The 26,380-nt window shown below is 38.2% G+C and overlaps 1 protein-coding gene across 2 annotated transcripts; it reads right to left on the reverse strand.

Annotated features, from left to right (window-relative positions):
- Positions 1-4,012: 4,012 nt before the first annotated feature.
- Positions 4,013-26,380, reverse strand: SLC16A4 (solute carrier family 16 member 4). 2 transcript variants are annotated; one of them, XM_014567811.2, is made up of 10 exons: positions 26,243-26,362; positions 25,565-25,674; positions 24,949-25,064; positions 19,377-19,509; positions 18,487-18,630; positions 18,167-18,328; positions 16,386-16,904; positions 14,207-14,418; positions 13,045-13,138; positions 4,013-4,238 (listed from the first exon to the last, which is right to left on the reverse strand). In XM_014567811.2, the coding sequence occupies exons 3-10, from the start codon at positions 25,030-25,032 to the stop codon at positions 4,078-4,080; spliced, it is 1,509 nt and encodes a 502-aa protein (XP_014423297.1). In that variant the 5' UTR covers positions 25,033-25,064; positions 25,565-25,674; positions 26,243-26,362; the 3' UTR covers positions 4,013-4,077. The 2 variants fall into 2 exon arrangements, with proteins under 2 accessions (XP_014423297.1, XP_006194822.1); XM_006194760.3 differs by lacking the exon at positions 25,565-25,674 and having other exon boundaries at positions 26,243-26,380.

Raw genomic sequence — 26,380 nt, forward strand, 5'->3', positions numbered from 1 at the left:
ACATGCTGTCAAATAGCCAGACATCCAGATGTGCTTTCTACTTCTTAGTAAGAGTGGCCAACTCGTCCTGGTGTTAAAATTGGGAGTCTCAGGAACTCCCTGATTTCCAGGCAAACCCAGATAATTGGTCATGGTGTCTTATTCTCTGCATCCCTTCAACAGCCTCACTATGTTATTATTGATCACTTTGGTTAGAAGTAGAGTTTACAAGATATTAGCTTCTGTTGCTGTTTACCAGAGAGTAGGTTCTTTTTTTTTTAATAGAAATGATTCTTACTTGTCTCAGTGATCTTAGGTAATGCCAGCCTCCCTCATAGAAATAAAACATGAATTTTAAACTGATTTATTTTAAAGGTGATTCCAAGGACTTTTCTTGTTTTTCATTTGTATGTATATGTTAAGACCATGGGTGATAAATGTGAGACATTTAGATAAATATTTGTGGTAAATGAGCAGCCAAATGAGGCAAATACGTAGACATAAAGTCTCATACAAGTTGATTCTGTTTTAAGAGAAGCACTTAAGGTTTTTTTAAAAAGGTATTGGAGTTTGATTTTATATCAGGGTCTTCAGAGAAACCACTGTCCAGGTTTGGATTATGTCTCTCTTAAAAATAACATCTAAAATCAAATATTAATACATGGTGTGTGTTTATTTTTCCTCTCATATGGAAAAAACATTTTACAGTTAGGTAAGTTTACTTACTAGGGAGCTAATTTTTTGCAAACAAACGTAACATCACATGTTAATATGCCTGGATTATTTGAAAAATATCACAGGTTATTTGTCTGTTTAAGTATAATTGTTGCTTTTGTTAAATTTTAAACTCTTAGAGAATCATTAAAAAAGAAAAGCCAGAGGCCATGATCTAATCAGTATTGTTACTTAGTTTTCAGAATTGGCTCTGTTGAGGACTAGCTTTGTGACTTTAGGCAAATAACTTGATGTTCATTCTTTTGTTCCTTAGGTATAAAATAGGAATAATAATACCTGTCCACCTTCCTCACGGTATTGACTTGATGCTAATGAGATAATAGGTGGGAAAGAACTTTAAAAACATAAAAGTATTATAAGGTAGAGTTTTAGTATTTCATGAACCCCTCTTTTACATGTGGAATTTTCATAAAGTAAGAGCAGCAAGAAATGGTGTCTTAATAGTTTTAAGTAACTCCATAAGTAGCTGAGAAGAAAATATACACTGAGCTTTTATGTTCATATTATCAAGGTTCATATTATCAACAGTTTATAAGCATTTCAACTAATATTTTAGTATTGAGGAATTATAAGTGGCCCATATTTAGGCATTATTACCTTCTTTGGTTGGGGTTGGTGACTATTGGAAGACCTAAAAAAGTTCATTATCTTTAACAACCACATTGTTAATGTGTTGTAGCAGATGTGTTTTGTGGCTTTAATTTGTTTGTTTGTTTGTTTTGGTTCTTAGGTAATTTGCATCTTTTAATTTTAATCTAGATATTAAAATTTGATGCCAATTTGAGTTAGAACAAATTTATTACAAGATAACTGCTTTCGGTTAAATTAGCTTCATAATCTTATGGTACTGCCAAGAAGCCAGGGTTATCTAAAGGGGAAAGCATAGGGTTTTGTGTAAGGTTGTGTTTGAATGGTAACTCTGCTACTTACTAGGTGTTTAATTTCTTTGACCGTAAGTTATTAATTTGTAAAATAGGCATCATAGTTTTTGCTTCTAAAGGTTATGAAGATGAAATGAAATTGAATATAAAATGTGCCTACCTCAGTGACTAGTATATATTGGATGTTGAAATAAAATTATTCACCACCCTATTTCTCCAAACACATACTTGTATAATATCCCAAGTCTACTTTGTGTTTCCTCTTTGTCCCATGGAATATCTTGAAGGGGTAGGACATAGAAAATCAGTGTACTTATTTGCTTTTCTTGAAATCCTGTATATGTCTGAGATAGTATGTCTAAATTATGGTTACTTAGAAATGTGTTGACATAATATTGTTCAAGGGAAGTAGTAAATGAATAGGAACATCATAAGTTAATTGTTAATACAATGAATACATTAGTTATGTTCCTGCAGTCTAGATTCAAACTCTCTTGATCCACACTACCCAGGTTTAGTGGAGCTGTGACCATTGAGTGGGGTTAAGAACTGCTGTGTTGTGTAAAATTCATAAAGCCTGTGTAAATCAGAACTGAACTTGGAGTTCTTTAGTTGGTCCTACTTAAAATGTATAGTTTGCTTTCACAGGAATAAAGAATCTAGTTGCCCTAGATAGTTAGAAGAGTCTTTGACAATACCTGCTCAGAAGGGAAGGAGGTATGGATGAGAGTGGTTCCTAGTAAATCATTAATTTTTTAAAGATCTTGTGTTTTGATACAGAAAGAAGAAAGGAAATTAGCAGTACTGTGTATGAGGGGTACTTTGCTTGGGACAAGTGTATTTTCATTTACTCCTCACAGTATAGTTGTGAGGTAGGTTGCTGGTGCCCTCATTTTACAGAGGAGTAAATTGGGATTTAGAGGTTGAATACCTTTGATGAGGTCACATAGTAAGAAGTGGCAGAGCTACTTTTATTATTAATTATTTTTGCTGTTTGTATGTGTGAGGGATAGTGTTTCTGTTTTATTCATATTGTCTTAAATCTAAAATGTAAAAAGAATGTTATACGTTTACATCTAAGTGTAATACCTATACAATTTAAATAGGATCAACTACTGTTTTTCAGATAACTGAGATTTGAGCCCAGATTAATTTGGTTCCAAAATTTATGCTGGGCCTTGGGGAATAGAAAGATGAATAAAAAACATCATCCATCTTGTTGATCTTGATTGAGACTGATGGAAAAGATTGACATGTCAGCTCATATAGTGCTCTGTTAAAAGTTAGATGAGATTCCAGATGAGAGGATGACAATGCTGGGGGAAGTTTTCCAGAGGCCTTTAGTGAATCAGATTTTGAAGGATAAATGAGACTGTGCCTGGTGGAGAAAGGCAAGCCATTGGGATTGTAGCTGGTGGCAAAGCTTGCACAAAGGCATATGCATAGGGAGTGAGTGGATATGTCATTTTGGAGCTAAAACCAGGCTTTCAGGTTAGGATTTTTCTCTATAGGGAATCAGTAGACATTTTAAAGCAGAGAGGAATGGAAGAATGGAATCATAATAGTAATAATAGTTTTAAGGACTATTCTGAAGGAGTTTCTAGAGGAGGGTTTTATTGCAGAGAACTGTAGATAGCTTTTTTTCCCCTTAAAATCACCCAGATAATGAAGGGCTCTCTATCCACATGTAGTTGCTTAGTGTAAGAGACGTTATTAGTTAGTTAACATAATTATTCCATATTTAAGAAACATCTTTTAGTTTGTCTCCCATTAAGAGCCACTTATTCAACTTTCATATAAAACTTGTATTTCTAAAGAGATGTCTAGCTATTTAGCTTGGACACTTCAGTTAATTAGATATAGTAAAAAAGTAACATTGGATGGGTAGGAATAGTTATACAAATGATCTTGAAATAAAGGTTTGTTGAGTGTTTTAGTAGTTTTTATTTTTTTACATAGCAATACATTTATGATAGAAAATTTAAGAAACAAAATAATGAAAACGAAGATTACCTCTAATTAAAAAGCAAAGATAAACTATTTGGGGGGTGTATACTTTTCCAGTCACTAAACAATTTTTTAATACTTCATTCAAATTCCAGAGTTCTATTCAACCAATGGCTCTGTTTAATACTGCTTTAAATTAAGCACAATGGGTTTCCATTTTCACATATTTTAGTGACTGGATTACCATGGCACAATCGAGAGTTTGGTTAATTTATTATTACAGTACATTCTGATTTTCATTTAATACCTAAAGTAACTGCTTCAGATGATTAAAATTTCAGCCTATTTGATTAAATACTAACAAAGGGCTTAATTTAAGTTGCTGTTACACTTGTTTTACCAGCAATCAGACATTCCTTAGAATGCTAAAGCAAAAAAGAACCTTAAAAACTATGTGGTTCACCTCATTTTACAAATGAGGGAACTTTTCTTCCATGCTTTTGTTTCCAGTGACATTGGTTTAGATTTTCTTTTGTTAAGCTCTCACTTGATTGCAGTCCTCTCTTTTTCTGGTCAGACTTTTTTTCCATCTCTCAGCCAGTGGTACAAAGAAAAAGGAAACTGAAGAGAGGAGATAACACGTGCCCGAGAAATAGAAGGAGCCGGTGTATGTCTGGGTATAATCATATAACCAACCTGTAAGGAAGGAAGGATTCCTGTTAGAGATGCAAACCTTTCTGTTAGTAATTCTCAGCCATGAACCATTACTTGAAGGAAGCAGCCTCCCTCTTGTACTCAGCAGTCTGTGTTGTGACCCATTAGAAAGTTAAGCCACCTAACTGTCTTGTTTTCTATTGATGAAGTTAAATCAGTCCATCTGAGTTAGGGGTTTAAGCTTGTGGGAAAAAAATAATTGTGGACCCAGAGCCCATCTCCAGTCTTGTAATGGAAGTTGGAGAAAATTAGGGACACATACCATTTCATTTTACCATGAATCTTATTAGAGGCCACTATTCTTACAAAGAAGAAAATTACAAGTTTTCTACTACTTTCCAAAGAAAAAAGTGAGAACTAATTATCTTTTTTCCTTCACTGAACAAACATTTGAGTACTTACTATATTCCCAGCAGTATGCTAAGTGTTGAGGATACAATAATGAGCCAAAACAGACATCCCTGCCCTCATAGACCATATAGTTTAGTGAGGGATCACATAAATTACATCTGTGATAAGGGATGTTCAGGAGGCTATGAGAGCAAAGGAAAAGGAACTGACTTACCTGACCAAGTGGATTAAACAATGACTGTATAATTTCCCCCAAAATCAAAATGCTCTTTTAAAAGAAAGAATTGGGAGGGTCCTCAAAATCATTTGGCTAGTGGCACATACTAGAACTTCTTAAGTGAAACACTTTTTTTAAAAAAAATGTGAGTTTGAATGGGAAGCCACTGAAGGCATTTACAATGGGAGGCAGTGCGAATTGGAGAGTGATTTGGGAAGTAAAATCAGCAGGGACTTGATGAGTGTTTGGGTTTAAGGATATAAGTGAGAGAATCTTAAGGATGACTTCTGGTTTCAGGTTCATCTTCCTGGATGGATGATGATACCATTCACTGAACCACGAAACATTAGCACAGAACCCTGTTTGAGGGAAAGGATCATCAATTCAGCCTTGGGCATGTTTGTGATGAGTTTGAGACTGAGCAATGATACCTAATAATTGGTTGCATGTATAGGTCTGGAAGTTTAGGAGTGAGGGCTGGCTTAAAAAAAAAGTTTTGTGGTGGTAAAGAGTATTTGTGCAAGGCAGGAGCACTTAAACACTTGCAAAAGTCAACCCTTTGAAAAAGGCAATGTCTCAGTATTTTTATGAAAATAGTTTTGACTTCAGACTCCCAAAAAAGGGCTTAGGGCCTCTAGGGGTCCACAGTCTTTCCTAGATTATTGTATGCATATTATGTTTATAGATGCAAACTTAACAATATGGCTTTTATAAGTTTTTATATTTAAAATTCAAAAAAAAAAAACCCTTAAGTCAAGGCTGTTATTCTGATTATTTATTCAAAAAATTTTGGTGCTGTATTCCAGCACAGTTCTGGGTACTAGGAATAAATCCATGGACAAAAATACATGAAAATACCTGCCTGCATGGAGCTTCCATTATGTCTTTTGATTCTCATTTATATCTTGGAACATGATTTCTCAGTGGATTTTTTCCCCTGTCTGCTTGTGTATGTCTTTGTCTCCTGTCCTCTTTATTCTCTTATTTGGTGCTGATAGAGACTTAATTTTTTTGTTTCTTTGTTTTATTAGCTCAATGTTTCCTTTTCTTAACGTAATGAATGGGTGAAATGTTTTATTTAAATTCGGCTAACTTTTAAGTTGCTTTTACTTATTGACTGCTTGTTTGATCAGTGACCTCAAATATTTCTTGGAATTAAGCAAAGGAGTGAAACCAACTGGGACAAGTCTTTGCGTTATGTTGATTGTGGTTGACCTATAGATATCTAAGAAACAGTTGACCAAATTTCTCAATTCTAGAAATTTCTATAAAGGAGGGACTGTGGAAAGTGGCAGCACCCCTTCTTATCCTTTGTCATTCTTGCCTTAGGCCCACCAGTATAGCAATTTACTGTGAATAAACTGTGAATTATAAGACTAGGGTATTAGAAGTAATTTTCTGGGAAAACACTAGAAATTCTTGGACAGGGAGGTAGATAGTGCTGCTGAAAGATCAGGGGGATAAAGCTAAAAATAGTGAAAATGCGTTGTTTTATAAATCCTGGAGGGACTAAAACAGTTTAAGAGAAAACTGCTTATAAGCCTTTCATTTCACACACACATTTAAAGTGAGAACATCATTTCTGAAACATTAAAGATTAAAATATATTTAGTTTATTTTCCTACCAGGGCAGGGAATTATTTAACGTACTTGTATGTTTCCATGTATTTCCTTGAAAAGTTTAATGAAATAATTTGTTTTAAATCTGTTTCTCCCATTCATGCTTGATAATTGAGAGATCAGTATGTTTTAAAATTTTGTCTCTAAGATCTAATTGCCATTCAGTAGGATAATAATATTCAGTTGAGTGTTTAGTTTTAGAACGCTATTTATAATAGCAAACGAGGTGAAATGTAGAATGCAGGACTATATGTTATTACTAATTGTCTTATGAAAAAGTATTAGCTTCATAATCAGGCTTAGATTTAAATGGCTAACAGGTTAAGTTCAATTCAGAGCTTCATTGCTCTAACCAAACATCTCTATTTGGTTGGAATAATTAGCCTTTCCCACCACTGAAAGTGAAAGAAGACTATATATCTGGTCTGATTTTATTAGATTTGTGTACTTTTTTGGTAACAGCATGAAAAAGCTGTATACAAATGTACTTTCAACCCTAAACAATTTAAGGGCTTATATTTCTGAAGGAAATTATATTTTTAAAAGAAATTATTGTTGGTAGATCAGAAACCACTGTATTCTAATTGTTTTTAAGTGGAAATATGCACATAAGTTGGCATTCAAAAGACTAGGTTCCTTTGTGGTCATAGCAAAAGCATTGTGAATAGCAGAGAATACCAGCCACAATTTAGCAAAGTGTGTGTGCATCTGAGTCTCCACTCCACGCTGGGGGTTACTGTATGTAGCCAACACTCTGCGGAGTACACTGGGTACTGGTGTGGACTTCCTAAGCTGAGGTCCCCTCTAAACATTTCCTCAGTGTCTCCAGATCGCCTGTATCAGATTCACTTGAGATGCATGTTAATTGTGCAAATTCATTGCCTTCCTTCAAGCATGCTTCCTCCTGGGTGGCACCCAGTTAATTCTTATGTACAATAAAATTGTCCAAATTATTTCCTTATATCTATGGTTGTAACCCTTGTTCTGAGCAGGAATGTCTAATAATGGTTCCTGTGATAATTTAGAACAACTAAGAAGATAAGGTTCAGCTGCCTTAAACAGTTTGGTAAACCAGTTTTCATATAGTAAACAAAAAAGGGGTTCGAATAATCTTTCAAGTTTGGTGTTTAATATAGAATTCTAAATTTTTTCTTTAATATCATCATTTAAAACTACTCTATCATGTTATGGGTTAAGCCATATGCCTTTAAAGATGAGTTTAACACCCCATCTAAAAAGTATTTATATCCCTGATATCTCAGAAGTTGATTTTAGCTGAGTTACGAATCCTTTTTAATGGGATTACAACTGTAAGTTTACCATATTGTTAAGACTTGAAATACCCCCAGAAGGCCCATACTTCCAAGTTCCTTGATAGTCGTTCAGATTAGTTGTTGAGAATTGGGTAAGCGACTAGCCAGTGTTGAACCAGAGCTTCCAGCTGTTGGGCTGCAGCTTAGTGGCAGACTTCCAGGGTATACAGAGACAGTGATCCCTGGGGTCACTGGAGCTGCCATCTGGCTGTTAGCAGCCTTGTCATTTTACTTTGGGTGTGCCCTACAAATACTTTCTATATGTGCCATGATGGGAAAAATCTTGGGCAACATGATTTAGTAAATATAAGCTTCAGTGCCTTTCAAGACAAGAACTCTCTTAAAGGCCCCATGATAGAAATTTGCTGTAAGATTTCCTGGTAGTGCTTTAAGTATTGGCTCTGTGATGTAAGTTTTATTAAAAGGATTGTGGTCTGTGTTAGAATTTTGAAACTTGATTCCTTGGTCTTGTAAAGGAGTATCTTTGCAAGGGAAGGACTACCTTCCACCTCCGTATCCCCCCGCCCCAAACTCCTTTTTTAAACCACAATAAAGAGCTGTTTGGAATTTATTTTTTATGTTTTTGTGGGGATTCATTAATCCTGGGAATACTCAAAATAAAATTCTGTAGGGCTGCTTGTTTATGATGAAAATAATCACTGGATAAATAAATGATTTACACTTTTCTTTTGCCTTTTCAGGGTATAATATATTCCTTAGGATTTAAAGGTCAGAGAACTTTCTTCTGCCTTCTCACTTGTCCCCCACTAGCCCCCAACCTCTGAAATGGATTCATAGCAGACCAAAAGGGTTGAGTTGTTTTGTTTGTGTATTTGTTTTCCAAATAAAATTTCAGGCATAGAGAAATTCAACTGACAGGCCAAGATGACTGGTAAGATTGTAGCAGGCATGGCTGATAAAAGGTGGAGTGAGGATTGGATGGAATATTTATTTAATACCGTATCTGAAATGAGGATGGAATAGATAGGACATGATCTATCATTTCATGAGGAGATGAACTTTTCTGTGTTAATGGGACAGAGAAAAGCTTAGATGGATGAATTTCTATTTTAGCTGTTGTCTTTTCTTATAAAACACAGATGAAGTGTTAGTGCCAAATTACCAGCTTTGCTCCATCATGTTTCTGATGAATTGTGATGCAGACAAATAACAGCAAGAGAGAGATGTACTTCTTCTTTAGGAGTTAGTTAACTTTAGCTCATTCTGGAGTATAATCAACTTGGAGTTATTTGGCATTAGAAATAGCTTTCCTTGAATTATTGAAAAAAATTACTTCTGTGAAGTACTTGCTTGATTGTGTGAAGCATCAATATATTTTAAGGTCATTTTTATTATACTGAAGCTTAGGATGCCTTCATTTAAAGGTAAGAAAATGGAGACATGGGTTATAGTGGCTCAACCAAATTTTCAATTAATGAAATGGAAAAAGAATGCAAATTCTGACACTTTTGAGTTTTAGAGGTTCTAGATTCTTGTGCTTAGTGTTAAGACCTGGCAGTGTATGAGGCTGACAGAGTGAGTGCTTTGCCATCATCCAATAAAATATGAATGAACATTGAAAGAATAACTTTTGTCTGTGTCCGGTGTAGCAGCTAGCAGAGTTCTTGATAATGAGTGAATGAATACTGAGTTATAATCAAATAATTATTTATGAAACAAACAAAAACAAAATAAATGAACAAACCAAACAAAAATAAACATATAGATACAGAGAACAGAGTAGTAGTTAGCAGAAGGGAAGGGGCAGGAGGGAGGGCAGATGGGTAAGGGAGATCAACTGTATGGATGGAAAATAAACTTTTGGTGGTGAGAACAAAAACAAAACAATTATTTATGGCATTTTAAGAAAGTGTTCAGAGGTATATTGATTGATTTAAATTATATTAAAATATATGTTGGCATAATATATGTATTCATCAGTTGGGAATAGGGGGGCATGTGGAGGAGAGGGGAACTGTATTCAGTTTTCTTTTATGGGCAGCTAATGTGGGCAGTTGGTGGTTTTATTTTTAAATGAAACTGAGCCCTTAGCATTTTGAGCTCACATGTCAAATGCCTTGGTTACAAGATTAGGAATTTTGCATAAGTAACTTATATCTATCTTGTACATTGGAGAATATGATTATATACTTGCTTTTTTTGCCCAAGGCACTATTTTTGCATTTATATTGCTTTCTGCAGGTGAACTTTTGTTAACGGGTCTACTATAAATATATTAAGTTTTAAAAATATCAATACTTTTTATTTTTCCACAACCTTCCAAAGCTTCCATCTTGGTGTCAGTGTATAGTTCTGGTGCCATCTAGCAGCAAAAAAACAGCATTTGGGTTTTGATGAACCATGACATTTGGCCCACACTTGGGTCTACTGACCACCCTAGGTCAGGAAACCTAGAACAATCCTGAAACTGACCGAGTCTGAAGCAAGCCATAGCATTAACTAAAATTGAGTTTGTCACTGAGTATGGAAGGAATAGGAAGGGCTGTAGGTGGAGTGGGCGGGGTGGTCACTTGTTTGTGGGGCGGGGTCATTGTTTAACTTCTATTTATTTCAATCCCTGTAAGTCAATTTCAGCCAAGCTCTGATAAAGAATTTTGTTGCTACTTTATTTCTTATCATAATCACTGTTAAGGTGTATAAATACTTTTCTTGCCCATATGCTTTATTTACCTTTTTTTAAAGAAAAAAAGTAACTTAAAAAAAATCTCAGTTATATGATTCCTACCGGTTTCTTATGCTTTTTTTCTTTCCTTGAATTATTAAAATATGCTGTATAGGACTAACTTGTTTTTCTTTTTCATTTTCACACAGGAAGGAGAAAATTATTGTTCATGTAATCGATGTTACCTCTTTTAACTAGTCTTTTGAGGATTACTGTGAAATGTTTTACTGTTTGCTAGATTCCTAATTTAAAATGCCTGTAGTCTTTTATAAGAGTTTCAACTTTTGCAATTTGGTAATAACAAACTTAGGTAAGTAAAAAATGAGGATCTCACACAGTTCTGAAGGTCTAAATTTGATTTGGAATTTAATACTGTATAACCAGTAAGCCTTTCGATTTACTTAAAGCTAAAGACAGTAATGTAACTGTCCATACCTGTTAAGAGACGAGTGGATCTGTAAATCAGTATTTCTGATGTTTCTTGGCAGTTGGTGCTGGAGTCAGAAGTTGGGAACAAATCTAATGGCCTTTGTAAAATCCTCTTTGTCATTTCACAGAGCAGTGACTTAAAGGAGCAAGGGCTTTCCTGAAGTCTCCCTTCAACAAGATGCCTAGCACAACATTTAGTCAATGAGAGATCATGGTATAGAGGAGGAAATTTAGCTGAATTATATTTTAATTATCATAATCTTATTTAAGATATTGTGAGCAACCCCAGACTAAAACTCTTTACTTAAGCTTTCAGCAACAGCCTTATCACTTTCTTTGACTTTTTTGTACAACTTATAAAATTTATGATTGTCTAAATGATATTCTCAGAGTTAGCAGGTTAAAATTCTACCATGAGCTCTCTCTTTATCCTCACACAGGGTGGTAGGGTATTACGGACATGGGTAGTAAAAGGCTTGTAGCTTTTTTTTTTTGACTCACTGACAGTAAGGAATGTATTTTTACATCACATATTTTATATTATATAGGTGTGTGTGCATGTGAAATAAAAGTTTCACAATAAAGTGATGCACTCTGATTTCTAATCTGCTGTGTGGTCCTTTTTTCATTAAACATTTTTTAAAGATCAGGACCCAGCAAGTTGATATCAAGACCCACACACACATCTGTAGCTTTTTCCTTTTAAGTATACTTCTCAAAAAACTTGCCTTGTTTTCTCATGCATTGAACTATTTACACATTTTAAGATATATGAAAAAACATCTATCTCTAAACATGTTATAGTTTTGTTACTTGCCTTTATCATTTGAATAAGATACTCTGTGCCCTGGTATTTGTTACTTCCCTACACTTTTCGCCTAATAGGCTTGAAAAGTTCCAAGGTGTCATTGGGACAGCCAGTGAAGAAGGATCAAGATTGAAAAAAATGTATCAGCAAACTGTATTTAAACTCTGTTTCCTATATTTCACTGACCTGGGCACTAGCCATAGAGTAGCTGTGCCAGGCATCTCTGGTGTTTGGTCCTCTTTTACCAATCTCTATATAACAATTTTGGGCTTGACTTTAAAATTCTAGCCCGCTTTCCAGTTATGGAGTATTGGCTGAGTTAGACCTCATGGGAAGAGGTGTGTTTGTAAATGCAAATAAGGAATTAGTTGTATATTTGTATACATTTTTCCTTTAGATCCACCTAAATTGAACCTCAGATAGTGAGTGCATTTTTTCCCTTCAATAATAATTTCTTTTATTAAGTTTTTATACTTTTTCTTTTGATATTTGCTTTTCCAAGTCTTGAGTTTATAGAGATGTACCTCTTTATCTAACATCATTATAAAACTTAGTTTAGAAAAATGATAGTGGGGCAAGATCAGACCCTTTTTCTGTCTTGCTTCAGGATTGAGGGAAGCAAAAGTAAGTTTTAAGTTGAATTCCTTTTTGTGGATGATTGGAAATGCTGTAGTAATTTGTAATTCAAATATATTGAGAACTTTTAGTGTAAGATACTTAAAGCTTAAGTCTTGTTTTCTAAAAATATTTGTGTGAGCAGTCAGTCTTTTAATAGTCTTTGAATGTTCAAGCACAAAATGTCCCATTAGGTAAAATAATTAGGTGAATAAAATAATGCTTCAGTCTTAAAAGTTAACTTAAAAATTAAAACTCCCCGAAGTTTTACTCTTCTTGTATTTAGTGTTCACCAACAGCACCACATATCCTCTCCACAGAGATTGGCCTTTAGCCCAAGACAGCTGTATGGCACATCTGAAGAGCAAAGAGGTCAGGCCTGCAGCTTTTAAGCTTATAAGACTCCTGTTTAGATAAAAGATGCTAGGGGGTTTTTGTTTTTATTTTTTAGCATCATAGGTCTTTGGGAATCTCGTAAAACTCTGGATTGTCTCCCAGACAAATACATAGACATACACTCCCTCCTCTAAGATTCCCAATAGAATATAAGAATCTGTTCAGTGCACATCTGTTGAATTAACCCTCAGGGTCTCCTGGATTAGTGATGGAGTGTGAGAGTTGGTATAGAAACAGCAGAGAAAATCATCAGTTTTTTTAAACCTGATATTGTCATTACATGTTACCATAAGTCTTGGGTCAGCGTTTTCTTTCATTGCTATTGAAGTTTGCTCAGAATATGGCTAAGGTGTTACCTGCTAAAGGTGGTCCAGAAAGGACAGCCATCCCAGCAAAGAAACTGGCAAGCCCCAAAAACCTGTGTACTGTAGAATTCCCAGACAGATCAACCTGTAGGGATTAGAATCCAGTGTTAGCCGTATGCAGGGTGCAATTCTGTAGAGATCCGTTCCTACAAAGGGGCAAATACTGTGTCTGTCATCTTAAAATGTGAACAGTTGACTTCTAAGGTGGCCTGGATGGCCTTTTATGCTGATCTTATGAAAAAGCTGAGGCAAATAGGGAACAGTAGTTTCACTAAGCAGTGTTTTTATTTTATTAATAAAGAACATTGGTTTTTGTTTCCTTTTTTAAATCTTTCAGTTGGTTCATAGGTACTTTTTTCCTCTGAACCTCACTACTCTTCTCTAGTAGGACATGTTATTTACAGTCGGAACTGACAGTGGTATTCCTGAATCCACCTATGGCTGAGTACCAACCATTGGTTTATAAGAAATCAGATATCTCAAGAAGTTGATTTCAGCTTTAGAAAGTTTGATTTTTGCTTAAGCCTCATATAATATCCTGTGGCACTTATGCTAATATTGATACCAGGCCAGAAGTTTCCCCGGGATTCAGTTCTAGTGCACTGGGGACCTAGTTCTAAGGATCCCTGGTCCTAGAACAACTCAGAAGTATTTGTATAACTATTTTAGTTCCATTTGGGTCTAGGACTTTATATCACTTTGGGCTAAAAATGGAGAGGAGTTAAAAGCTCAGTGTCCCTATTAAAGTATCTCTCAACAAGAGAGAAGCCAGTGCAGGTCAGGAAGCCCCTTTTTCTCTCGGGGAACTCTTCTAAGAGTATGTCTTAGAAAAAAACCAAAGAAGTTTCTGAAGGAAAGAAGTGAACAGAAGCCTAACCTGGGAGAGACTGATAAGCAAAATGGAATCCTTCTGATCCCGATTTTGCTTTTACTTCTTTCCTGTCCCATGTGGGCGGCCCTCTTGTCATCCCTTCCCCCAGGGTAAGATGAATAGCTGGATAGGATAGAGCTACAGGGTTTCTGAGCCCTTGGGTTTGATTTTTTCAATTATGAAATTAATACAAAATATGTATTCTCTTTTGGGGAGATTATTATTAATCTAAGTAATTTTTTACTAAATGGTGTTAGAACATTAATGAATGTATCTACTCACCAGTACAGGAAGTATCAATGCCAGGTAACCTCCAGAGAAGATGGCAAAGAAGATGGTATAGGTCATAAGTAGTGGAAATGTGGTGGCTGAAGGAGCAAGCAGGTTAGTGATGCCACAGAGGATGAGGTAAGACTTGTGGTAGTGATACTTCTTGATCCAGTTTTGATCAGCAACCCATCCAGAGATAATCTGACTGACTGTCTCAGTGATACCTGGAACAATATTGAAAAGGCCTTATGAACTCCAAATTCCATTTTCCTAGCCCCTTTGGAAAATGTAAATGCAGAAGGCATCTTTTCCTCAGTATTAGGACTTCATCCTGAGATGAGGACATATGAGGAAAAAAAATGGTTTTATTTGTCTATCAATAGATTCTATCATTTCCTGACCTATTCCAAACACATCTAATAAAATACTAAAAACGCTTCTTCAGAGTTGGGTAGAGGACCCATCAGGGTTTTTGTTTTTTGTTTGTTTTTGTTTTTCCTGATTGTGTTTGGAAAGCTCATACCACCAAACTGGGAATACCTGGTTACAAAGGACCCTGGGCTCAGGAGGCCTCCCTTGAAGAGGTCCTGCAGGTGAGGAAGTGAGATTTCTTAAAGATTAGTAGACCCACAGGTTAGTGTCCTGGGGAAGTCATATGGTGGAAGATCAGAGTATAAGTAATAAAGCCTTATGTTGAAAAAAAAAAATAGATGTTGAGACTCTTTCTTATTAATTGCATATGAAGTTTGTTATGCATAACTTGAAAATATGTAGGAAGTCTGGAAATGGGAGATCATCTTTTGAACACTGGAGCTATGGTGTAACTGGAATAAAATTTAAGAATAACATTTTTCACTCAGTTTCATGATAACAGAACATTCCTATCCTTTATTCTATTGTAAGTTGATTTAGCAATTAAATACTGAAAGAGATTTTAACCAAGAGGATCATGAGCTACAGTTGTTTTATATTTCTAATTCTTTCTATGGTTCAAACATAAATTGCTCCATAAAAAGGAACAAAAAAAATGCATGTTACCATTTCCATATCTGTTTGTATAGTTGTTTCCTAGGATACATATTGAGACTTTTTGTTATATTCTTTGGTCCTGTTGTATAGCTCTAATCTGATCTAAATTCATACTCCAGACATTTTAGTGAAAAAAAAAATCAGTTTAGCTATGTATCTTTTGTATCTTTTTCTTGTGTACACAGGCTTTATTTGACTGAAGCAGTGTCATTGCAGTTGGAAACAGGGTGCAGTCACTTTTGCAAGGGCTTGGTAAATAGTCTTTTCAAGAAATTAGCAAGAGAAGAGTTAATGTTGAACTACTGAAAACTTCCAGTTAGAGCAGACCAGTTCCATTTCATTCTTTTTCATTTTTCAGACTCCCTGTTTTGTCAGTTCAGAGAATCCACATCTTCTGGATCAAGCTGTGTTTCCATATGTTTTTATAAGTGCTCAATTAAAATGATGATTTTTATTTTTCATTCTAGTTTATTTTAAATTTCAGCCAATTCATTAGTAACTAGTCTTAGTAGGCATATTTATCTGTCTTACTGTTTATGAATTCGGGGGAAAAATACATAGCTATGAATATTAGCAGAACATTACTGAATGCTTATGATGTCCATGCACTGTTCTAAACTCTACATACATTCCTTGCTTAACCCTAATAACCTTATGAGAGTAGCTTCTATTATTCCTGTGTTACAGATGAGGAAATTGAGACACAAAAGGCAAGTAACTTGCCCAAGGTCATAAGGTGAGGAAATAACAGAGCAGAAACTTGAAAGTCTAGCTCCAGAGCCAGTCTTTTCAAGCACTGCATCGTGCTGTCTACATAGGGTTTTGTTTGGTTTGGTTTGCTTTGGTTTACAGAATGACTGTTGCCACTGAGCACCAGCTTTCCAAAGTTCAGTATCCAGCAAATAGTGTCTACTGTGTCAGACAGACCCTGACATAGGAAAATTAATAAGACTTGGTTTCGGGTCCAGTGTCTGCTAAGGATGAGCCTGTGTGTAAGATGTGTGACAGTTCTGTGAGGGAAAGGCCTGCTACTCCCACCAGCCCTCCCACAACTGCTTTTTTAAAAAATTGTTTTTCTTCAGCTTTCTAATAAAATGTATTGTTTTTATAAAATTAAGCTCATTTTTCCTTTTGAGGGTGAGGTTGAAGAAGACTTTCTTACCAGCTACAGAAACAAGGTAGGAGGCATCCATGATGTCAATCCCCAGTGTTTTGGCTCTGGCTACCAGGTGAAAGGTAGGGATGAAATATGCCAACTGACTGAGGAGGAAAGACCACGTGAATATGTAGAAGAAAGGATTCTTAAAAAGAGAAACATCAAAGAGTTTTTGTTTACAGCTCCACGAAATTGCCTTTTTCCCATAACTTTCTTCATTAGTTTTTAGGAACATCCTGTTCCTGTTGGGCCCATTGTTGAAGTCTTCATTTTGATTATGTGAGACTGTTAAACTTATACCATGTCGTCCAGCCTTTTGCTTAGTACTGTCTCTGAGGGCCGACTCTTGTATCTCATTGCAGCATGATGTTTCTGTCCCACATGCTGTCTCTGGACCACTTGCAGACAAGCTGCTGCCTTTATCATTAAGAGTGGAATTGCTCTCTCTTTTGATGTGGATGGGTCTTAAGAGCATACTAGAAGGCACCAGATGCAAAGTGATAGCTCCCAATAATATAAGCGCACCTAAATAGAGAGAAATTGAGAAGTTAAGCTAAAAATTACCTCTCATTTCACAATACTCTGTATTCTTAGGGTCAGAAGAGGCCCCACCACTAAATATTAAGTCATAGTGCGGTAATTCCTGAAAACACTCCTTTGTCCTTGAATTAGCTGAAAGTTTTAAAATCCATTGACTTAACTATTAGCCATACACGCTTCTGTATCCTTGTGAAAAAAGGAGTCCTTTGGAGATAGGAAACTGGAAAGTTGCGCCAATAGGTTGCATGGTAGGAGAGTTATTGCTAAAGGGGGAAAATGGGTTTGGGGTGGGGAGGGGAGTCATAGTTCAAATGTTAGAAAATTACAGTGTGTTTTAAATATCCTGAAGTACAGAAAATACAGAACTGGTGATGGGAATCATTTGGAAATCTTTGGAGATAGCCTTCATCTCATGACATTTTAAATTTCCTTGAAAGAAGACAGATGCCATGGTGCCTTTGAAGCTGAGTAGTTGCTTGACTTCAGCATGTCGTGACCAAAGCTGTGACGTGGGTGTGTTGCTTCTAGAGACAGAACTGGTTGTAGGTTCTGCTGTCCTGTCTTACAGGTTTGTCAGCTGGTCCTGTTCACCATGAGACAAGTGGTAGTTTTTTATGAGGAAAGGAAAGATTCAACAAAACTGCTCTGTGGATAGGAGTAGCTTATATATGTTCATATTTGTGTACATATGAATAGATTTTTTTCTAATAATTTGAGATTATTTTAATCCAAATGTTTTATCTCAGGTATGAAGAAAGTTGGAGGGTAAATGATTTTTTAATTCATTTGTGAAAATTTATAGTTGACAGTATATAAAAGATTAAGTATTAAGGAACACAGTTGTTTTGTTACACAATTTTTTCCCATCTATTGTAGTGAATCTGATGGCAGACTTTTTTTAAATGGAGATTTTTTTTTTTAAAGGGAAAATTTGAAAAAAAGAATGCTTTGGTGAGGGAGAAGAATGCCTTGAGGAGAGGATCCTTGTTTCCCCACAAGTCCTGCTTTCCCTGTGAGGGGTTTCCCCGGCCACACACGTTGCCCTCCATCCCCGCAGACTGAACCCCTGAGTTGCCTGTGTGGGCTAGCAAAGCCTGCAGGTAATTCATGATCTCTTTTGCCACATATTCTTCAAGGAAGAGGAGCATGTTTACTTTAGAAATCATGCCCACTTCTCTAATCATCAGAGGGAGAACTGAACATTAAATCTTGCAGAATTGGTAGTTCAGAAACTTAGAATGACTCACCTGTCCAGCCATAGAGATCTATCAGCACTTTTGTAAAGGGTGCTAACAGAAAGGTCAGTCCCATCCCTGAACGGGCAATAGCGGTAGAAAGAGCTAATCTTTTTTTGAAGTATTTGGTAGTTACCACAGCAGCTGCTTGGTACAAGAAAGCGGAACCCAAACCTAAAAGACAAACATAATAGCTTGGAATCACTTTCAAATCAAGAGGCTTGGTACTCCTGGACCTGAGATAATATAAGTAGGCCTTTTGGACTCATGGACGGTAAAAGGGAAGGTTCCTAGTTCCATCTTTTAAAATCTTACTATTACCATGGACTCACCAGGTAAAAATCCCATAGTCACACAAAGAAAGGGAATGCTCGTAGCCCAGCTGCTGATCAGGTATCCACCAGTAACAAGGAAAGCCGCAAGAATGGACGCAGATTTTTCTCCAGTTATGTCACAAACAATGGCAACTAGGGGACCTTGGGAAAGAAACAAACACTAGTTAAATGTGCTCTGGCATTCCTTATGGTGTGCAATTTAAATGGTCAACTCTAGGGAAATAACAGGACTCTACTTTTGTGTATCCTTCAAAAAGTGTCTGTACTGTGTTTATTAGTATTCCCAGTCCCTCACTGTTTTGCTTTCTGGAAGAAGAGTTTTGTTGTTGTTTGTTTTAAAGAGGATTGTAAATAAGCAGGTTTGGAAGGGAAGCTTACTGAAAATCGTTATAAAACCTCTGCAAAAGGGTTGCATCTAGTGACCTGTGGCTAGAACAGAGTTTAGTTATTAAATCTATTTCACATGTTACAGCTCCAACTAGAACTAAAGGAAGAGGAATTGGTTTTGTATTTTGTTACGAGCATGCTCAGATGATCAGTTCAGAATTTCATGGTCAGACTTCCCAGTTGAGAGACTGGCTCACTGAACCTCTATTAAGGCACTTTTGAAAGAAACAAGGCGTGATTGCATCATGGAATTAAATAGTTGGATTCTTCAACTTTCTTTGTTTGAACCCTAACTTTTCCAGTTGTACCAAGTCAGGTGGAGACTAAACACTGCAAGTCAGTCCTTTTCTCAGCTTTACTTACTATTTATTTACTTATATTAATAAATAAACCTGAGTTTTAGCTACGCTTCAGCCTTGAATGACTGACAGATGAGTCTTCTTGGAATTGCCCTTTGTCGTCCTTCTCCTTGGACAAGAAGCTTATTGCCAGCTTTATACCTGCACAAAAACGAAGTGATGACATGATGGATCCAATCCAACCAGTTTGCTCTGAGGTGCCTTCAAACTCTTCTTGAAAAACCACAAAGAAAATTGCAAAAGTCTTGGTCATCCCCATCACAAACACATTTACCTAAGTCAGAGCAGACCAAAGATTCCAAGTCAGGTGGTGAGTAAGCCATTACAGAGGAGGTTACAGCTGCTGGAGGCTATGATTCCCCTGACTCATCAGTATTTACCAGGTCGTTGCTGGTTCCTCGTTACAACATTTATGTTTATGAGGCCGTCATCCCGTTAGTGTCTAAGCACTTTTTAAGCATCTCATTTAATCCTCATTACCAGGCTACGGAATAGGTGTGTCAATATTGTATTAGAAGCTCAGTAAATTGAGATTTACATTAAAATTTGCTCAAGATGTGGGTGCCAGAGCTGAGATTCGAACCCAGATAGATCAACTGCTGCACTGTCCTATTACAATAGTATCTCTTAAAGACAGCTAATTCCAGTTACCTTTGTGAGCGATGTGTGTTGGTCCAAAAGAACTGTTCCTGTCAATTCTTAGGTTAACTTTGTGGTAACTTTGCTTTTGAGCTGAGTACCCTCCTTCACCTGGTATATAAATAGGGCAACTGTATAATTTATCATTCAGTTGAAACTCTTTGAGAGTGAAAAGTAGCGCTATTAATTTATGCCAAGACAGCGAAGGTAATGAGGATATATAGTCACATTATGGTTGGGTCATGTGCCTCATCCTTTTCTTTTCATCCTACTTAATCCTTCTTGCCCGCACCACCCTCCTTCCCTCCACTAGGGGGAGTGCTCCTTTTGAGGTTCGGCTTTCAATGGAGTACTCACATTTGTTTCTTGGAATTCTGATTAGAATGAGGACAGTGAAGAGCAGGGTTCAGGAAGGGAACTGGAAGGGAGGACACCTAACCAGGCTCTGCAGTCACTCAAAGCCCAGGAGCCACCTGATGGATGCTACAGGGGCTACCTAGTGGCCCCTTTTCTTTTTTCGGTGATCTTGGTGTTTCAAGGCTACTTTCTCTTGCTTTCAAGCTGCCCGTGCATTGCTAAAGGACCACAAACCCTGGCTTCCTTTTCACTGATTCCACTTTCTCTGTCCACTTGATAAATATTTCCCCCTGTGGTTCTGCACCCATCTCACTCTATACCTGCCCCATAGACAGTTTTAATTCAAGTTTTAATTACCACCCCTGTACTCATAGTGTAGTGAGTAGTGTGTTCTGTCTGCAGTCAGCCTGCCTTGGCTAGAATCCTGACTGCTTCCTACTAGGGGCGTGACCTGGGGCAAACTGCGGAAGTTAAGCTTCCTCTTGTAGAGTGGAGATAAAGTAAATGTCACCTAGCTCATAGGACTGTGAAGATGGAGAAAATTCTGGCAAAGTAATACTTAGCACTTAATAGTCAAATTATTAACTATGATTTTATTATCTTGAACAACCATTCTGCTTTCCCAGGAGCTCCAGTCTCATATTACTTGCTGTCTACCATATCTTTCTAAATCAGGCTAACTTATCCAGAACTAAACTTATCTTTTCCTTATTCCATGTCTGCTCTTTTAATTTCTCTTGTTTGGTACTGTCCACCCACTCACCCAAGTCAGAGACCTGCCTCCACTTAAGCACCTCCTTCCCTCAGCCCCTACCTACTAAACAGACCTTCCCCCTCCACCCTTATCACTAGACTGTTATGTCAGACTTGTATTATTTTTTGTCTGGAGTAAGAGACTAGGAATCAGTGGTGGTACTCCAAGGTTGCAAAGGTTGGAGTGGTGAGGAGGCAGTCCCTTAATACATTTTTCCCATTCTGGTTTAATAGAAGTTACAGGACTCTCCATACTTAGAGTGAACAATGCTATGGACACCAGGGCGATATATTCAAAAATGAAAAAGGCACTTTATCAGACACTTTGTCATCATAATGTTCCTCAAAATGCCTTTATCAGGAGATAAGGCTAGAAAATACATACAAACCTTAAATGACCCAGACTGGTTTCTTTCAGTTCGAAATAGAGAGTGGTGGTTGTGCCCTCTCATGAGCAAGGAATACTGCAATGAGGCATCATTCTGTAAAATACCATTCCTCTTTTTTTGCGGACACGCGTTCTGCGCTGGCATCTACAGGATGCTGGCCTCATATTCTTAGCCACCGGAATTTGGCTAGCTACTGGTACTCTCCTGATTCAGAACCTTTCCTCTCTGGTGTTTCCTTGAAGTCTGGGCAGAGCAGCAGTAACTGGATATGACTTGTCTCTCATAACTGGGGCTGTGCCTTCCACTGTGTGTATCAAGGCCAAGGACACAGCCTTTGTATCTACCCTGCCTCCCTCTCTTAACTTGTAATCTTCTAATTTTGTTTCTATTTTGACTCAGATAATTAAAACTTTTTTTCCTAAGGTCTAGATTTTCCCTTAGTTAACTAAGCAGACTAGATAAGTCCAGATTATACTGTTAACCCATTCTTTGGACCAAGGTTGGTGGGTTGCAGTCCTGTTCCAGAGCCCACATCAGACGTTGTAAATGGACTCACCCCAAACTAAAAGCCCCTAGAAATTCTCCAGCCCCTTCATAAACCTTCCTCCCACCCCGACTCCCATAGTAGGAGCTCCCTCACCAGATCATTCAAATTAGAATATTGTTTTGGGAAAGGGGGCAGGATTGGCCACGGTGGCCCCTATTAAATACAGGGCATCAGGCTTTGTCAAAAATTGTTGTTTAATCTCAAACAACTTCGTTCTACTTTAGGTCCCTCTTCTAGTATCCCCCTAGCTCTTCATGACTTTCACAAACTTCTTTAATTAAAGAGTAGGTTATCTCTACTTCCTCTCGTCCCACCACTCCACTGTACCAGTTCTTATCAAGGTTATCAGAAACTTCCTTGTCACCTCGTTTTCATTTCTATCAAATCTGGCCTCTCTGTAGCATCTGCTGCTGCTTCTGTATATTTCTACCTTAGCTTCTGTGACACTACATGCTACATACATTTCTGAATTGTCTAACCTCTCTGCTGCTCAGTTTCCCTTGTGAGCCACTCTCTACCTGTCCCCTAGACATCAGGTTTCCCCAGAGTCTGTCCCAGCCTCCCATCTCTCTCTCCCTGGTGACTTTACTACACTGGCACATAGTTCAAATTGCTGTGTATGCTGATGACACAAATTTCAGTATGCAGATCTGTGCTCCACATGCACACAGGCTATGCTGAACACATTACTGGTTATGTCACAAGCCCCTCAGACTTCAGTGTCCAAAGTTAAACCATCCAAGCCATCTTCAGGTTTTCTCTCCTCATGTTGCCCAACTTAGTGAAGGGCATACATCATCCTCCTAGTGCCCAAGCCAACATCCCAGGACTCCATGACTCCCTCTCTCCCTGCTATTCACTTATCTCCAGTCTAACAAGTCTGCTTCCTCAGTATTGCTCCCATCTGTATTTTCTCTCCATCCCCGTTGCTAGTCTTACTCTTTTTCTCAGCTGGATTATTGCATCTCTTTAGAGGACCTCCCTGCTTATAGGCCTATCCTTCACCAATCCATTATCTGTTTACCCTGCAGCCAGAGCTATGGTCCTGAAATGCAGATCTGACCCCATTACTCCCCTGCTTAATATTTTTCATTAAGCTCCTCATAGCCTCAAGAGAAAAGCCAGTATTCTTACCATGTCCTACAAAGTCCCTGCCCATCTCTCCAATTCCATATTTATCACCTTGTTTATTCATAAATGTGTCCATCAATCAGTTCATCCATCCATCCATCCTCCCATCTATCAACAGGTATTTATTGAGTGTCTGTTGTGTTCCAGGCTGTTTACTAAGGGCTGGGCTTACAGTGATGAGCAAACAGACACGGCCTCTATCCTTATAAAACATTTGGTCCAGTGAGGTAGGCCGAATACAGAAAACAATCATGCAAATAAGTTATAAAGTAAGGTTAAAGTGTGGTTAGAATGGGTCCTTTTTTTTTTTAAATATATATATATAAGTAGGGAGTTCCCGAAGAACACGTCATTATTGGTTTTTTCACCCACCTTTTCAGGAGCTCAGCTATTGTAGGAAAGTAGACTTGTAACTCATGCAGACAAAAAAGCATCTAAGTGTCCATGTTACCACTGTGGGTGATTAGTCTGTGTTAATTGTTAACATTTTGAGGACCCAAAAATGTTATTTTTTGTGCTTTTATGAGGGGCAGCATCCCACCCAAAAAAGTGGGACATTGTTTATTAATCTGGTTATTAGGCAACTTTCCTTACCAGCAGCAAATTGGTCAATTAACTTCCTATCCTCAGAGAACAATGCAGGAAAAGGAATGGTGGTTACTGGGGGAAAGTGTAGGAGATTTAGAGGTCCTCACCAGCAATGCCAGTTCTGCAAAGCCTGTGATGGGTTGGGGGGTGGCTGGCCCAGCCGCAGGAATGCTCCCAGACTTAGGGCATCCTCAGTTTCCTTTTTAGTAACATTTCTGGGAGGAAAAAATAGATTCCACATTCTTTGGTAATGAAACTAATGTTTAACCAATAGTCCTCTGGTTAGGAGTTTCATATTACATAAATCCTGGCCGAGGATCTCTGCCCCTCCCCTCCCCTTCTCTATCAAGGGAGAGGAGGTGTGTTTCCCGTTAAGGTCCTGTTTATCTTGCGCTGTTACCCGCATTGTGGGTTGCAGGATTGTTAGTCACCAGGACCTGCACTCGCCTCCCTGGGAGCTTCTTTACTGTAGGGTTGGGAGGAGAGTCAGAAGGGAAAGGGTATCTTTGTGAGTACATCTGGAAGTTCACACAACTTGGGAACACTTAAGAGGAACTGTGGAGCTGGTGCCATTCTGCAGGGTTGTCTGGGGTACAGCTGTGATGGGATTCACCCGTCCCATCAGAATGACCATGCTGGTGATTCAGTTCACCACCGTCTCATGTAACAACCCCAGGAGCTTCTGGGAGGATGAAGGGAAGAAGTTAATTAAAAAACAGAGTGCCGAGTCCAGTTGCTTATGGATAAGGGAGAAAAATCAGGCTCCAGTTTCAGAATCCACATCCTCTCCCTTTTCAGGCATAACAGAAATATACACTGGGCCTAACTCTAGCATAAGTTATGGTTGGCGGAGATGGGCTGGGAAGTAGACAGCAGGCAGAACAGAGAAAAGCCCCTAGGAGAGAAGGCAGTTGCTTGCAGCAGTGTTGTGGGGAGCTGCCCTCCTCCAAACCCCCACCTTTTAGCACTTTCCAGTGCTACTTCTGGGGTGGTTAAATGTATGATTGTCTCAAATCCTAATTACCATGCAGCCAGGGCAGAGCTGCTGATGGTGGCTGGAGCACTCTGTAGGTGTAAGGTGTAAGATGGTAGGGAGGAGGGGTAGGAGCCTGGATGGAGAGGCTTCTGCGTTCATTCAGGGAGGACATTTTCAGCTTTCTCTTGGGGTCATTGGCAGTTTCTGGCCTTGCTCTGACCCCCTTTTTGTTTAAATGTCAAAGATTTTGTAAGTGATCTTGTTAGGCTGCTCTGAGATTTTCTCTAGAGAGCCTTCTTTCAGGGAGTAGGAAAGAGGAAGGTAAATTCTTACCAGGAAGAAATGAAACACAACCATCCATCCCCAACCTCCATCCAGAGTTTTCGTGTAAGATTGGGCCTTCCCCTCCCTCTTCATGATGCTTCGTTTGTTTATAATGCAGAAGATCCCTGTGACAAATCCAAGAGAGAGTTGATTCAGTTGACAAACTGATCTGAACGTTTAAATTTTCTTTTTCTCTGTGGTATAAAACCACTTGTACTGTACTTTTGTTTTTTTTCAGCCCACCTCTTTAAAAATAGACGATTTCTTCTCATTTCTAAAGTTGTTTATAGGCTCTTGATCTCAACCTCAAATATACAAGCAGGGCTTTATACCATTTGGGGGATTTTTGTGGAGGTCTGCTGCCTGGCTTCCCCTGGCGAGTCAGCATGGCTCTGACAGTTCTCTTGGAGTATGTCCTTAGTTACATATAAATGTAACTTATCCCTGTTTACTCCATAATCATGATTCAGGCAGAGCCATGGGAGAAGTGAGTCAAAGATAATGAAAGGCTGTGATTTGAGGGACATCAAAGCCATAGCAGCAATCTCTCTTCCACCACTTTGAACGGCCACTGAAAGGTGACCACTCAGTTCATTTCAGGCAGGAATTAGCTGCAAAGCCTGACCTCATTGATTGTGGGGTGGGCGCTGCTCCCATGGTCCTTCCCCCAGGTCTGGAAGCCAAATCCTAGGAGAAGCTGTGCACCACCCTCTGGTCCTCTGGGTAAGCTCTTGACTTCAGAGAAATAAAAAGGGGTTAGGGAGCCTCAGGTTTAGAGATTTCCTTTCACAGCTTTTGCTAAAATGAAAATATTCTAAGGGACTAAATAGACATGACAACAGAATGCCACAACTGTTCCTCAAGTGAGTCCCAGACCAGAAAAAAATGGGAAAGGACTTTGGGAGTTGGGGAAATTCGAATAAAGGCTGACTCGTAGACCAGGTTGAATCTCTTGGGTATGATTGTGGTTGTGTGTGGTTCTGCAGGGGAATGCGCTCGTTCTTAGGAGATGTGTGCCAACAAATATTTAGGAGTGAAGTGTCACAGAATGTCTGCTACCCTCTCACAAGTGGTTTAGTAAGATATGTGTATACAGAGAAGTACCACAAAGAAAATGTAAGTGTTCTGACGGAGCGGGGCAACATTCTTTATTTGCCACCGGGAGGCTGGCAGGCAGGCTGTTTCTTCCTGGAAGGGAGAATCTGCCAGCAGGGTGTGTGGAAAGGCTGCCTGTCTGGGAGAGATGGTGGTCGTTCTAAACACTGTAGAAGACCAACCCCAACACAGTCCCGTTTCATCCTACCTTCGATGTGGCGTTCAGCAAGGGAATCCTCCGCAGACTTGAGGCAATCTGGGAAGAAAAATAAATTATACAGCTTTCCCGAATGTTACTCTTTTACTGAGGCATTTCATTGTGCTGCACCGTGAAAACAAGCAAGCA

The sequence above is a fragment of the Camelus ferus genome, chromosome 9 (genome assembly GCF_009834535.1).
Source record: "Camelus ferus isolate YT-003-E chromosome 9, BCGSAC_Cfer_1.0, whole genome shotgun sequence".
Classification (NCBI taxonomy): Eukaryota; Metazoa; Chordata; class Mammalia; order Artiodactyla; family Camelidae; genus Camelus; species Camelus ferus.